The sequence below is a fragment of the Giraffa tippelskirchi genome, chromosome Y (assembly GCF_054371585.1).
Source record: "Giraffa tippelskirchi isolate mGirTip1 chromosome Y, T2T-mGirTip1v1.2.pri, whole genome shotgun sequence".
NCBI classification, from domain to species: Eukaryota; Metazoa; Chordata; class Mammalia; order Artiodactyla; family Giraffidae; genus Giraffa; species Giraffa tippelskirchi.
In genome coordinates, this window is record NC_137290.1 from 22730136 (window position 1) to 22746371 (window position 16236).

The 16236-nt window shown below is 41.9% G+C and overlaps 1 protein-coding gene and 1 pseudogene across 1 annotated transcript in view; one reads left to right on the plus strand and one right to left on the minus strand.

The window, feature by feature from the left end:
* The window catches only part of LOC145537738 (MYND-type zinc finger-containing chromatin reader ZMYND8-like), a 43048-nt pseudogene extending 31319 nt beyond the window's left edge, over window positions 1-11729 (minus strand).
* Window positions 11730-11870: 141 nt separating this feature from the next.
* The window catches only part of LOC145537739 (heat shock transcription factor, Y-linked-like), a 75871-nt gene continuing 71505 nt past the window's right edge, over window positions 11871-16236 (plus strand). Inside the window, exon 1 of the mRNA XM_081568563.1 lies at window positions 11871-11886. Within this exon, the coding sequence (XP_081424689.1) occupies window positions 11871-11886 (16 nt within the window). The remainder of the gene's footprint in view (window positions 11887-16236) is intronic.

A 16236-nucleotide genomic window follows, 5' to 3' on the forward strand; every position in this document is an offset into this window, starting at 1 on the left:
TGTGGGTAGGTGGGTGGGTGAGCATGCAGACACATGTGCGCTGACACAAATGTGTGTGTGAGCTGTCTGAACTGGTCTGGCTGGGGGATGGAAGAATGGACACTGAAAACGCGAAAGAGCTTGTGTAAGATGTAAAGATCATAGGGCAGCAGAAGCACTGACGCCATGGAAAAAAGCCCAGGGATCTCACCGACAGAGCAAGCTAGAAGTGTAAACAGGCTTGTAAGTGTAAACATGGATCCCTGAGCAGAAAGGAGAGGCAAGAACAAAGCACCTGGGTGTAGTCAGGGAGGATGCGAAGGAGCAGAGAAATGGAGTGGGCCAGATTCCCAGGCACAGAAGAGGGGCTCTGCACAGCCCCTAGGACACCCAGCTACAAAGGGTTTTCTGTCCTTCTCAAGTGCAGGACCATTCTATCCTCGACATGACCAGGCATCTGAGCACAGCTTGCCCTTTTCTGCAAGGTTTGGGAGACTGGTGGCACTGTAGCATAAGCACCTGCTACATGCAGTTTGTCAGTTTGAAACATCACTCCTTAAAAGGGTGTCTTGGGTTGATCCTCTCATCCCTCCCAGTCCCACAGGCCTGGGCTGATGGTGTAGGCTGGGCTGTGTTCTCACGGGGAGGCTGGATGAGAACAGAACCACTTTGAAAGGGCCTCTGTACAATAAATGGACAGACTTCAATTCCTCTGGCAATGGAGAGCCGTGGCCCTTGGTGGGGCGCTATCCTTAGCATCTCTGTATAAATTTCTCTCAACAGAGAGAATTCCACGTCTGTATCACATTTAGACATGAGGGCAAAAGTGTTCTATGTGAAGCATGGAAGTTGGTATTTCACATCTGAATACATGCATGTAGATTTCCTGAATGAAATACAGAATTCGCTGCATTTCGCCTGTGAATATCTCACCACAAACTTTCCAAATTGAGAATGGAATTCCCTATATTTTACAGTATGAAAATGTATGCACATATTAAAACATAATGTGACACACATGAGAAGCAAACTACTAAACGATGGAAAAGATAAAAGATATACTCGCTCTACATATCCTAGCAAATCAGCTCATGACAAAGTTTCCAAAATAATGAGTAGTCCTCAAGTAAGACCTGATGAAAACCTTTGTCACACTTTGTCCTAAATTCACCTGGTAACTAGGAGAGCTCTCAGTGTCTGTTAACTTGCTTCACACACAAGAAAAAAACTGCTCATCCTTTTATGAGTGTATGTGGTTTTGAAGTGAGACATTATCTCAAGAGATTCTGTTAACCTCCATAGACTTTAAGAGATAAAGTGTTACTGTAACTAAATACCCCTGTACCCAACAACCTTGGGCCAAGCAATATCGAAACATTAAAGTTTAAAGCAGAGTATGTTTTACTGCAGAGCCATGCAAGAAGTGTGGCTTATGCCTTTAAAAACCTCAATCTACCTAAAGAGAAAAAAGAGCTACATATAGAAAAGTATAAAGCACTGATGAAAGAAATCAAACAGTACACAAATAGATGGATAAATATACCGTGTTCATGGATCAGAAGAATCAATATAGTGAAAACGAGTATACCACCCAAAGCAATCTATAGATTCAATGCAATCCCTATCTATAGATTCAATGCAATCCCTATCAAGCTACCAGCGGTATTTTTCAGAGAACTAGAAAAAATAATTTCACAATTTGTATGGAAATACAAAAAACCTCGACTAGCCAAACAAATCTTGAGAATGAAGAATGGAATAGGAGGAATCAACCTGCCTGACTTCAGGCTATGCTACAAAGTAACAGTCATCAAGATAGTATGGTACTGGCACGGAGACAGAAACATAGATCAATGGAACGCAATAGCAAGCCCAGAGATAAATTCATGCACCTATGGACACCTTATCTGTGACAAAGGAGGAAAGAATATAAAATGGAGAAAAGACGATTTCCTTAATACGTGGAGCTGGGAAAACTGGTCAACCACTTGTAAAAGAATGAAACTAGAACACTTTCTAACACCGTACACAAAAATAAACTCAAAATGGATTGAAGATCTGAATGTAAGACCACAAACTATAAAACTATAAGAGTCCTAGAGGAAAACATAGGCAAAACACTATCCGACACAATTCACAGCAGGATCCTCTATGACCCACCTCCAAGAATAATGGAAATAAAAGCAAAAATAAACAAATGGGACCTAATGAAACTTAAAAGCTTTTGCACAACAAAGGAGACTAGAAGCAAGGGGAAAAGCCTGCCTTCACAATGGGAGAAACTAATAGCAAACGAACCAACTGACAAAGAATTAATATCAAAAGTATGCAAGCAACACCTGCAGCTCAAGTCCAGAAAAATAAGCGAACCAATCAAAAATTGGGCCAAGGAACTAAACAGACATTTCTCCAAAGAAGACATACAGATGGCTAACAAACACATGAAAAGATGCTCAACATCACTCATTATCAGAGAAATGCAAATCAAAACCTCAACGAGGTAGCATCTCACACTGGTCAGAATGCCTGCCATCCAATAATCTACAAACAATAAATGCTGGAGAGGGTACGGAGAAAAAGGAACCCTCTTACACTCTCAGTGGGAATGCAAACTAGTACAGCCACTATGGAGAACAGTGTGGAGGTTCTGCCATATAACACAGTGAACCCACTGATGGGCATATACACCGAGGAAGCCAGAACTGAAAGAGACATGCTGCTGCTGCTGCTGCTAAGTCGCTTCAGTCGTGTCCGACTCTGTGCGACCCCATAGACGGCAGCCCACCAGGCTCCGCCGTCCCTGGGATTCTCCAGGCAAGAATACTGCAGTGGGCTGCCATTTCCTTCTCCAATGCATGAAAGGGAAAAGTGAAAGTGAAGTCGCTCAGTCGTGTCCGACTCTTAGCGACACCATGGACTGTAGCCTACCACGCTCCTCCGTCCAGGGGATTTTCCAGGCAAGAGTACTGGGGTAGGGTGCCATTGCCTTCTCCGGAAAGAGACATGTGTACCCCAATATTCATCGAAGCCCTGTTTATAATAGCCAGGACACAGAAGCAACCCAAATGGCCATCAGCAGACGAATGGATAAGAAATCTGTGATACATATACACAATGGAATATTACTCAGCCATTAAAATGAATGCATTTGAATCCCTTCTAACGAGGTGGATTAAACCGGAGCCTATTATACAGAGTGAAGTAAATCAGAAAGCAAAACACCAATACAGTATACTAACACATATATATGGAATTTAGAAAGATGCTAGCGATAACCCTATATGCAAGACAGCAAAACAGACACAGATGTATAGAACAGATTTTTGGACTCTGTGGGAGATTGCAAGGGTGGAATGATTTGGGAGAATGACCTCGAAACATGTATATATGTCAACCCAGATCATATGCCATATCATATCATATGCCAGGCCAGATTTGATGCATGAGACAAGGTGCTCGGGGCTGGTGAACTGGGAGGACCCAGAAGGATGGGATGGGGAGGGAGGAGTGAAGAAGCCTCAGGATGGGGAACACATGTGCACCCGTGGCGGATTCATGTCAATGTATTCAGAAACCACTTAGATATTGTAAAGTAATTAGTGCCCAATTAAAATAAATAAATTTATATTAAAAAAATAAAAGTTACCTGAAAATAAACTACTTATATTTTCGTCAAAAAGAAAAAAAAAAAGAATGCCCTAGAACTAACAAGTCTTGGGAACTGAACTTCGTGCCATTCTGCCCCTTCATTTTGGACTAGGCATCAGGTTTTTTTTTGTTTGTTTCTTTGTTTGTTTGTTTTTTGACTACTGAAAAGATGGAGTAGATTTCCTTCCAGTCTTTACATCTACTTAGACATAATCTTTCACATTTTTTTAATGAAACAATGCATCTATTTCTGTTAAAGTGTTTATTGTGAGCAAAAACCAACCAAACAAACAACAAAAAAGAAATTGGTGCCCAGATTTTCACATGAGAAACAGAGATAATGCCATCATTCATGCAGGAAAATCTGCACCCTGATTTTCAGATGTGAAATATAAATAAGTCCCTATTTTATGTAATGAAAACTGTGCTGTGATGTAGATGTTGGAAAATTTGTGAAATTCATATTTAATATAGGAAAATGGATGCCCAGATTTTCTGATGTGAAATACACAGAATTTCAAAACTTCTTGTAGTAATACAGACATGCAGATATTCATAAATAAAATACAGAGAATTTCATATATTACGCTGAAAAAAAAAATGGCTTCCAGAGTCTCATATGTGACATATACAGAGGTGCATTTTTCATATGGGAAAATCAAAACCTAGAAATACAAATGTCACTCCAGTTATTTACGCAATTCATGTAGAAATATTGGCACCCAGATTCTCATGTGTGAAATATAGATTATTCCATATATCATGCAAGGCAGCCTTCACGCAGATTTTCAGAAGTGAAATCCAGAGAATTCCAAACTTCAATAGGGAAATCTGTGGCCAGATTTTCATATATGAAATATAGTTGATTCTATAGTTGACTGCCTGGCCCAGATATCAATTTCTGAATCACGGAAAATTGCATATTTTATATGCCAAAATCTGACACAAATATTCACATGTGAATAACTGACATTTTGTATCTCACATGAGAAAATATGTCCCCAGATTTTCCAATGCAAAATATACAGAATTCCATAATTCATAGTGAAGAGCTTCATGCAAGTTTTCTTGGGTGAAATACAGAGAGTTTCACACCTCAAGCATGAAAACCACTTCATATATGAAATAGAAATTTCTACATTTCTTTAGGAAAATCGATGCCAAGTGTTTCAATTGTTAAATATACAGTATTTTGTAGCTCATGAAGCAAAGCCAATATCCGCTGGATCATCGAAAAAGCAAGAGAGTTCCAGAAAAACATCTATTTCTGCTTTATTGACTATGACAAAGCCATTGACTGTGTGGATCACAATAAACTGTGCAACATTCTGAAAGAGATGGGAATACCAGACCATCTGACCTGTCTCTTGAGAAACCTGTATGCAGGTCAGGAAGCAACAGTTAGAACTGGACATGGAACAACAGACTGGTTCCAAATAGGAAAAGGAGTACGTCAAGGCTGTATATTGTCCCCCTGCTTATTTAACTTCTCTGCAGAGTACATCATGAGAAACGCTGGGCTGGAAGAAACACAAGCTGGAATCAAGATTGCCGGGAGAAATATCAATAACCTCAGATATGCAGATGACACCACCCTTATGGCAGAAAGTGAAGAAGAACTAAAGAGCCTCTTGATGAAGGTGAAGGAGGAGAGTGAAAAAGTTGGTTTAAAGCTCAACGTTCAGAAAACTAAGATCATGGAATCTGGTCCCATCACTTCATGGGAAATAGATGGGGAAACAGTGGAAACAGTGTCAGACTTTACTTTTTTTGGCTCCAGAATCACTGCTGCTGGTGACTGCAGCCATGAATTTAAAAGACGCTTACTCCTTGGAAGGAAGGTTATGGCCAACCTAGATAGCATGTTTAAAAGCAGAGACATTACTTTGCCAACAAAAGTCCGTCTAGTCAAGGCTATGGTTTTTCCAGTGGTCATGTATGGTTGTGAGAGTTGGATGGTGAAGAAAGCTGAGCACCGCAGAATTGATGCTTTTGAACTGTGGTGTTGGAGAAGACTCTTGAGAGTCCCTTGGACTGCAAGGAGATCCAATCAATCCATCCTAAAAGACATCAATCCTGGGTGTTCATTGGAAGGTCTGATGTTGTAGCTGAAACTCCAATACTTTGGCCACCTCATGCAAAGGGTTGACTCATTGGAAAAGACCCTAATGCTGGGTAGGATTGGGGGCGGGAGGAGAAGGAGACGACAGAGGATGAGATGGTTGGATGTTATCACCGACTCGATGAACATGGGTTTAGGTAGACTCCAGGAGTTGGTGATGGACAGAGAGGCCTGGCGTGCTGCAATTCATGGGGTCGCAGAGAGTCGGACACGACTGAGCGACTGAACTGAACTGAACTGATGATGATAAGGATCTCTTTCATTTGATGTTAGTTCCACAAGGTCTTATAAGTTTTCATGAGAACTGATTATTTCAGCTTCTTCAGCCTCTGCATTTGTGGGATAGACTTTTATATTTCACGTAAAAAAAAAAAAATTGGCAGAGACCTAATCCATGAGATAATGAACTTTTTATATCTCATTTAGGAAAATCTGGGTCACGATTTTTCTACATGAGATATTCAGTTCTTTATATTTCATGAATGACAATCTAGGCACTGATTTTCCTACAGGAAATATGGATTTCTCTACTTTCGCATTTGAAACTCGAGGCACAGAGCACTTTCCCCTGAAATATGAAATTCTTGTATTTCACATAGAATTGGCAATAAATAAGGTCACGTTTTGTAACATGAAATATGGAATTTTTCATATTTCTCATCTGAAAACCTGTGTGCTGACTTTGCTTCGTTTCAGTTCAGTTCATTTCAGTCGCTCAGTTGTGTCCGACTCTCTGCGACACCATGAATTGCAGCACGCCAGGCCTCTCTGTCCATCACCAACTCTCGGAGTCTACTCAAACACATTTTCATCGAGTCGGTGATAACATCCAACCATCTCATCCTCTGTCATCCACTTCTCCTTCCGCGCCCAATCCTACCCAGCATTAGGGTCTTTTCCAATGAGTCAACCCTTCGCATGAGGTGGCCAAAGTATTGGAGCTTCAGCTTCAACATCAGACCTTCCAATGAATACCCAGGATTCATCTCTTTTAGCATGGATTGATTGGATCTCCTTGCAGTCCAAGAAACTCTCAAGAATCTTCACCAACACCACAGTTCAAAAGCATCAGTTCTGCGGTGCTCAGCTTTCTTCACCGTCCAACTCTCACATCCGTACATGACCACTGGAAAAACCATAGTCTTGACTAGATGGACTTTTGTTGGCAAAGTAATGTCTCTGCTTTTAAACATGCTATCTAGGTTGGCCATAACCTTCCTTCCAAGGAGTAAGCGTCTTTTAATTTCATGGCTGCAGTCACCAGCAGCAGTGATTCTGGAGCCAAAAAAAGTAAAGTCTGACACTGTTTCCCCATCTATTTCCCATGGAGTGATGGGACCAGATGCCATGATCTTAGTTTTCTGAACGTTGAGCTTTAAACCAACTTTTTCACTCTCCTCTTTCACCTTCATCAAAAGGCTCTTTAGTTCTTCTTCACTTTCTGCCATAAGGGTGGTGTCATCTGCATATCTGAGGTTATTGATATTTCTCCCGGCAATCTTGATTCCAGCTTGTGTTTCTTCCAGCCCAGCGTTTCTCATGATGTACTCTGCAGAGAAGTTAAATAAGCAGGGGGACAATATACAGCCTTGACGTACTCCTTTTCCTATTTGGAACCAGTCTGTTGTTCCATGTCCAGTTCTAACTGTTGCTTCCTGACCTGCATACAGGTTTCTCAAGAGACAGGTCAGATGGTCTGGTATTCCCATCTCTTTCAGAATGTTGCACAGTTTATTGTGATCCACACAGTCAAAGGCTTTGGCATAGTCAATAAAGCAGAAATAGATGTTTTTCTGGAACTCTCTTGCTTTTTCGATGATCCAGCGGATATTGGCTTTGCTTCATGAGCTACAAAATACTGTATATTTAACAATTGAAACACTTGGCATCGATTTTCCTAAAGAAATGTAGAAATTTCTATTTCATATATGAAGTGGTTTTCATGCTTGAGGTGTGAAACTCTCTGTATTTCACCCAAGAAAACTTGCATGAAGCTCTTCACTATGAATTATGGAATTCTGTATATTTTGCATTGGAAAATCTGGGGACATATTTTCTCATGTGAGATACAAAATGTCAGTTATTCACATGTGAATATTTGTGTCAGATTTTGGCATATAAAATATGCAATTTTCCGTGATTCAGAAATTGATATCTGGGCCAGGCAGTCAACTATAGAATCAACTATATTTCATATATGAAAATCTGGCCACAGATTTCCCTATTGAAGTTTGGAATTCTCTGGATTTCACTTCTGAAAATCTGCGTGAAGGCTGCCTTGCATGATATATGGAATAATCTATATTTCACACATGAGAATCTGGGTGCCAATATTTCTACATGAATTGCGTAAATAACTGGAGTGACATTTGTATTTCTAGGTTTTGATTTTCCCATATGAAAAATGCACCTCTGTATATGTCACATATGAGACTCTGGAAGCCATTTTTTTTTCAGCGTAATATATGAAATTCTCTGTATTTTATTTATGAATATCTGCATGTCTGTATTACTACAAGAAGTTTTGAAATTCTGTGTATTTCACATCAGAAAATCTGGGCATCCATTTTCCTATATTAAATATGAATTTCACAAATTTTCCAACATCTACATCACAGCACAGTTTTCATTACATAAAATAGGGACTTATTTATATTTCACATCTGAAAATCAGGGTGCAGATTTTCCTGCATGAATGATGGCATTATCTCTGTTTCTCATGTGAAAATCTGGGCACCAATTTCTTTTTTGTTGTTTGTTTGGTTGGTTTTTGCTCACAATAAACACTTTAACAGAAATAGATGCATTGTTTCATTAAAAAAATGTGAAAGATTATGTCTAAGTAGATGTAAAGACTGGAAGGAAATCTACTCCATCTTTTCAGTAGTCAAAAAACAAACAAACAAAGAAACAAACAAAAAAAAACCTGATGCCTAGTCCAAAATGAAGGGGCAGAATGGCACGAAGGGGCAGAATGGCACGAAGAATGGCACGAGGATAATGTTTGCTTAATGGAACTGGAGGAATCAACCTGCTTGACTTCAGGCTCTACTACAAAGCCACAGTCATCACGACAGTATGGTACTGGCACAAAGATAGAAATATAGATCAATGGAACAAAATAGAAAGCCCAGAGATAAACCCACGCACATATGGACACCTTATCTTCGACAAAGGAGGCAAGAATATACAATGGAGAAAAGACAATCTCTTTAACAAGTGGTGCTGGGAAAACTGGTCAACCACTTGTAAAAGAATGACACTAGAACACTTCCTAACACCGTACACAAAAATAAACTCAAAATGGATTAAAGATCTAAACGTAAGACCAGAAACTATCAAACTCCTAGAGGAAAACATAGGCAAAACACTCTCCGACATAAATCACAGCAGGATCCTCCATGAACCACCTCCCAGAATATTGGAAATAGAAGCAAAAATAAACAAATGGGACCTAATTAAAATGAAAAGTTTTTGCACAACAAAGGAAACTATAAGCAAGGTGAAAAGACAGCCTTCAGAATGGGAGAAAATAATAGCAAATGAAGCAACAGACAAACAATTAATCTCAAAAATATACAAGCAACTTCAGCAGCTGAATTCCAGAAAAATAAACAACCCAATCAAAAAATGGGCCAAAGAACTAAACAGACATTTCTCCAAAGCAGACATACAGATGGCTAACAAACACATGAAAAGATGCTCAACATTACTCACTATTAGAGAAATGCAAATCAAAACCACAATGAGGTATCATTTCACACCAGTCAGAATGGCTGCTATCCAAAAGTCTACAAGCAGTAAATGCTGGAGATGGTGTGGAGAAAAGGGAACCCTCTTGCACTGTTGGTGGGAATGCAAACTAGTACAGCCACTATGGAGAACAGTGTGGAGATTCCTTAAAAAACTGGGAATAGAACTGCCATATGACCCAGCAATCCCACTGCTGGGCATATACACCGAGGAAACCAGAATTGAAAGAGACGCGTGTACCCCAATGTTCATCGCAGCACTGTTTACAATAGCCAGGACATGGAAACAACCTAGATGTCCATCAGTAGACGAATGGATAAGGAAGCTGTGGTACATATACACAATGGAATATTACTCGGCCATTAAAAAAATACATTTGAATCGGTTCTACTGAGATGGATGAAACTGGAGCCCATTATACAGAGTGAAGTAAGCCAGAAAGAAAAACAATACAGTATACTAATGCATATATATGGAATTTGAAAGATGGTAACGATAACGCTATATGCGAGACAGAATAAGAGACACAGATGCATAGAACAATTTTATGGACTCTGAGGGAGAAGGTGAGGGTGGGACATTCTGGGAGAATAGCATTGAAGCACGTATATTATCATATGTGAAACAGAACACCATTCCATGTTCGATGCATGAAACAAGGGCTCAGGGCCGGGGCAATGGGATGACCCAGAGGGATGGGATGGGGAGGGAGGTGGGTGGGGGGTCCAGGAAGGGGAACACATGTAAACCCATGGCTGATTCATGTCAATGTATGGCAAAAACTATTACAATATTGTAAAGTAATTAGCCCCCAACTAAAATAAATAAATTTATAAAAAAAACAACAACAACAAAAAAAACATTTTAATCAGGTCTAATGACGTGGATGAAACTGGAGTCTAGTATACAGAGTAAAGTAAGCCAGAAATAAAAACACATATACAGCATACTAATGCATATATACATATATATATATATACATATATGATTCAGAAAGATGGTAATGATAACCCTAAATGCAAGACAGACAGGGAAAGAGACACAAAGGTATAGAACAGTATTTTAGACTCTTTGGGAGAGGGAAAGTGTGGGATGATTTGGGAGAATGGAATTGAAACATGTATATCATCGCGTGCAAAATGAATCACCAGTCCATTTTTGATGCATGAGACAGGGTGCTCGGGGCTAGTGCACTGGGATGACCCAGAGGGATGGGATGGGAAGTGAGGTGTGGGGTGGGTTCAGGATGAGGAACACATGTACACCCGTGGCAGATTCATCTCTATGTATGTCAAAACCACTACAACATTGGAAAGTTATTAGCCTCCAAATAAAATAAATAAATTTATATTTAAAAAAATTAAAAAATATAATAATGGAGAATTTGAATGAGGAATAAATATATAAGTGCATGGGGGGGGGGATATCCAGTGGCTGCAGCAAAAGGAGCTCTTGGACATGAAATACAACTTGGGTAAGTGCTGCTGACCTGGCCTCCACTGACAAAGGTTTGGATAGGAACTTCTTGGCATGTCTAGAGTTAGGCCCAAATGTGCACTCAGTCAAAAGTAGTCCAGGCCGCCTTACCAATCTTAGGGAGAACATGGCATCTTAGGGAGTCTAACCTGGAGAAACCAGGTATGAAGCAGGAGCTGGCAGAAACCCGTCTTCCTCTCTTCCAAATACCAACATCAGCAACAAATTCATGACAACAACTGTGGTAGCTTCTCCTGCTTGTGAGCTCTGACCTGTTGTAAAACTGAGAGAAACCTCAGTAGCCTGAGCAGTTTGATCATTGTCCTGTCAGCCCAATGATCAGTCCTGATGCCCTGTCTGGAAGATTAGATCTGCTGCCACTAAACACATCAGAAAAGAAATATATCCAAGTTGTAGCCCCAGCTCTGCTCATCTTAGCTGTGTGCCTCAGTTTCCTCATCTGTGAAATGGGTATTATAGGAGTATACACTCCTTAAGGTTGGAGTAAGGATTAAAAGAGTTCACATTTATAAAGTGTTTACAACAGTGCCTACAGATCATAGGTACTCTGTATTTGATAGAGAAAAAGCTTATAAAAATGATAAATTTCAAAGTGAATTGAGTGGACATTTTTCAGAGGTTTTATGTGAGTACTTCCTACAGAATCACCGCAGGGCCCCATTTTCAGTATCCTCAGGACCTGACGTTCATGATCATGCTTACATTCGTGGTCAGCGTGGTGGATGCCCATTTTACAGATGAAGACATTGGAGCTCAGGGAAGCTGGGTGATTCTCTGCACGGGCTCATATGACCAGGGCATCCCCGACCCAAGGTTTCACACCTGTTAGGATTCACCTTCTGACCTGGTGTGAATGAACCCATGGCTTGGGATGGGCGATGAAGTCAGTATCCTCTCCCATCCCCTCCTCTGGCAGAGTTGAAAAAGGCAGAGATGCGGCAGAGCCTAGAACAGGAGCAGGACCAGCTCATTGCTGAGGTGAAGAAGCAACTGGAGCTGGAGAAGCAGCAGGCAGTGACCGAGACCAAGAGGAAGCTGTGTTGTACCAACTGCAAGAAGGAGGATGTTTTCTACTGCTGTGGAATACCAGCTACTCTGACTACCCGTGCCAGAAGGCCCACTGGCCCGAGCACATGAAGTCTTGCACCCAGTCAGGTGGGACTAAGAGTGTCCCCTGGACCCGACTGTGGTGGACGGGTCCTTGGCTCCTCCTGGATCACAGGGCGCTTGCCACGCTCACTCACCACAAATGACTCCTACATACACGAGAGTAGCAGGCAGACACATAGCCAAGTCTCCAGGCACCATTGTCTCCACCCTCCAGTTTACTTGGATGCATTCACTTGTGTGAATGGAGCTTGTAATGACAGCCCAGATGACTTTAGCTTCATGTGGTTTGCTGTGGTTCCCTGCTTGGGGCAATATTTGTCTCTGCCCCAAGCAATGTGGTCATCCCTGGTAGCTAAGGTGGTAAAGAAACTGCCTGCAATGCAGGAGACCTGGATTTGATCCCTGGGTCGAGAACATCCCTTGAAGAACGAAATGGCAACACACTCCAGTATTCTTGCCTGGAGAAGGCCACAGACAGAGGAGTCTGGCAGGCTACATTTCATGGGGTTGCAAAGCGTCAGAAATGTGAGTGACTAAGCAGACACACACACACACACACACACACACACACACAAATCAAACACATCTTCTACCCCATTCTGCAATGCACAATGTACAATATACTAGACAGCCCCCACCATGGAGCCCATCTTGGACTCAAGGCTATAACAATCACTAGTGCTTATGTGAAGGACAAAGTGCTGCTTTGGAACTAATCTGCCTTTTAAATCTCTTTCCAAAACACAGCAAGCAGATCCCAGGCCAAGAAACTCTAGCTGGAGACACCACCTAGTAAGACTTGATTAATAATATGTATTAGTAATATTTTATACTTAGTGCTCATTTATGGCCAATACTAGAGTTCTGTGTTTAGAAGAAGTCTCCACTTCAAAGAATATATTTAAACACAAATAACATAAATAATGTGACAAGGAAATGTGTCAGTGGATTGCTAAATTTTTCAAGGGTGGTAGATAAATGACCCAAGTTTGAGACGCTTAGGCAGGGGTTCGTAAGCTTTTTTAAAGAAGGTCTAGAGAATAAACATTTTAGGATTTGTGGTCCATGTGGTCTGTGAAAACCTTTCAACTATGCTGTAACAGGGTGATAGCAAGTGCATGGGGGTGCACACTCGTCTAAAATAGGAAATTATGAAATTGGAACAGTCGTACTATTTGCTTCACGAACATGCTTATATCTCCAGAATGATTTAATAAAACTGATGGTGACTGCAGCCATGAAATTAAAAGACACTTACTCTTTGGAAGGAAGGTTATGGTCAACCTAGATAGCATATTTAAAAGCAGAGACATTACTTTGCCAACAAAAGTCCGTCTAATCAAGGCTATGGTTTTTGCAGTGGTCATGTATGGATGTGAGAGTTGGACGGTGAAGAAAGCTGAGTGCCACAGAATTGATGCTTTTGAACTGTGGTGTTGGAGAAGACTCTTGAGAGTCCCTTGGACTGCAAGGAGATCCAATCAATCCATCCTAAAAGAGATCAATCCTGGGTGTTCATTGGAAGGTCTGATGTTGTAGCTGAAACTCCAATACTTTGGCCACCTCATGCGAAGGGTTGACTCATTGGAAAAGACCCTAATGCTGGGTAGGATTGCGGGCGGGAAGAGAAGGGGACGACAGAGGATGAGATGGTTGTATGGCATCACCTACTCGATAAACATGGGTTTGGGTGGACTCCGGGAGTTGGTGATGGACAGGGAGGCCTGGCGTGCTGCAATTCATGGGGTCGCAGAGAGTCAGACACGAATGAGCGACTTTCAGTTCAGTCAATCTGTCATGTCCCACTCTTTGCGACCCCTAGAACGGCACCACACCAGGCCTCCCTGTCGTTCAGCAACTCCCAGAGTTTACCCAAACTCTGCTGGATGGCGGTTATGCCATCCTCATCTCCTGTTGTCCCCTTCTCCTCCTGCTCCCAGTTATTCCCGCGTTAGGGTCTTTTCTGGTGAGTCAACCGTTAGTATCAGGTGGCCAAGGAACTGGAGTTTCAGCTACAACATCAATAATTTCATTGAACACCCAGGGCTGATTTTTAGGATGGACTGGTTGGATCTCCTTGCAGTCGAAGGGACTCTCAAGAGTCTTCTCCAGCACTACAGTTCTAAAGCATCAATTCTTCGGGGCTCAGGTTTCTTCACAGTCCAACTCTCCCATTCGTTCATGACTACTGGAAAAACCATAGCCTTAACTAGATGGACTTTGGTTGGCAAAGTAATGTCTCTGCTTTTTAATATGCTATCTAGGTTGGTCCTAAATTTCCTTCCAAGGAATAAGTGTCTTTTAATTTCATGGCTGCAATCACCATCTTCAGTAATTTTGGAGCTCCACACACAAAAAAAAGTCTGACACTGTTTCCCCATCCATTTCCTATGAAGTGATGGGACCAGTTGCCGTGATCTTAATTTTCTGAACGTTGAGCTTTCAGTCAACCATTTCACTCTTCTCCCTCACTCTTAAAAATGAACATATCTTCAAACACAGTCTGGAATTCCTGTGTCTGGGAAGGCTTCGATCCAGCTATTCAGGGACCACACTGTAACCTGGGTGGAGCTGGTTGGCATGTCTTAACACATGGTGGTTTGCACAGAGCAGGGTTCCCCGCAGTCCTGGGAACTACTATGCTTGGCGTATATATGACTTCTCTCCCCCTCTGCACTCAACTACCACCCCTCAGCAGGAAGTAGACCCTGATGTGAACACGGAAACACTAAATAAGTTATCCCAGGGCGCTTCCTCTGAAACTCAGGCAGCCCCCCTGTAAACCAGCGCCTTGAAAGCGAAGGAGACGCCAGCTGAGAAATGCAAGGACAGTGGCTCGGTGAGTATCCATCGCACACACCTAGGGCCAAACAGAATCTCAGAGCAGCCCCCTCCCAATACCATGGTGATTCCCGTGATGTGGGAAGTTGTCTGTCTTCAGGCTTCATGTAGAGGGCAAGTGTTGTCTAGTAGAACCTTCTGTGATGATGGGAATGTTCTACATCCCCTCTGCCCATTGTGAAAAACTGCAACCAGCCTCATATGGCACTTGAACAATGAACACTTGAACTGGGGCTAGTGTGACCAAAACCTGGATTTCAGGTTAATTTAGTGATAATGAATGTAGATACAATAGCCATGGGTGGCTGGTGATTGCCATATTGGACACAGACATCAAATTTCTGATTTTCCCAGGGGGTGCCATATTGATTGCATGCAGATGTTATTTTAGAGGACACATTGGTCATTTTTTACATTTGTAGTCATTATGATTTTAATTCGTGTGTATCAGGGGAAAACATCAATTCATCCCAGAAGTCAAACCTCTTTGACTTTATTGATATCATTGCCTAGGAAGAGGTTATTGTGGAATAAAAGTGAATTGGTATAATATGATTTAGTATATAGGTAGCCTTGTCTATCCATGGATTTCTCATGTGTACATGCAAACAACCAAAATTCCATCTCTGTTTGGTTGAATACATGAATGTGGAACCGTTGGATACAAGGGCACAGTTGCATTCATCCTTCTAGGCCATTTTATATAAGGAACTTGCACGTCCTTGGATTTTAGTATCCTTGGGGGGTCCTGGAACCATTCCACCTTGGGTACTAGGGGATGGCTGTGCATCCTTTGGGGATAGGATAGAAATCCAGAGAGTAGAATAGGTCAGAGAGGGGGGAGTTGACAAACAGTGTTCTTGAAGCTGAGGCTCTAGCATTGAGTAAGGGGCCTCCCTAGTTCTGTGTCCAGGGAGATGGAGCAGAAAAGGGCACAGGGCTTAGGCCACTCTGACTGGCCTGGCCTTCCCTCCCTGAGCATGCCAGGCAGAGGGCGTTAAGGTGTTGTCGGGGCCATGATGAGCACCCCTATGGATCCCCGGGCTTCCCTGGGGTGGGGTACTGGGGAGACCCTGTTTAAAACAGTGCCTTGGCTCCATCTGTCTTTTTCTGTGTTTCTAGATCCTTGACCTCTCTGGGTCCAAGGAAATAACCTCTCCTTTCTCTTATGCTCCAAGCTAGACTCTGGTACATGGCCCCCTGATGGTTGTATGTACTCTCATGTTCCTCAGGGGAAGGGGAGCCATCTCCTCCAGGGGAGTCTGAAGGGTTCAGGGAAGTGGTTT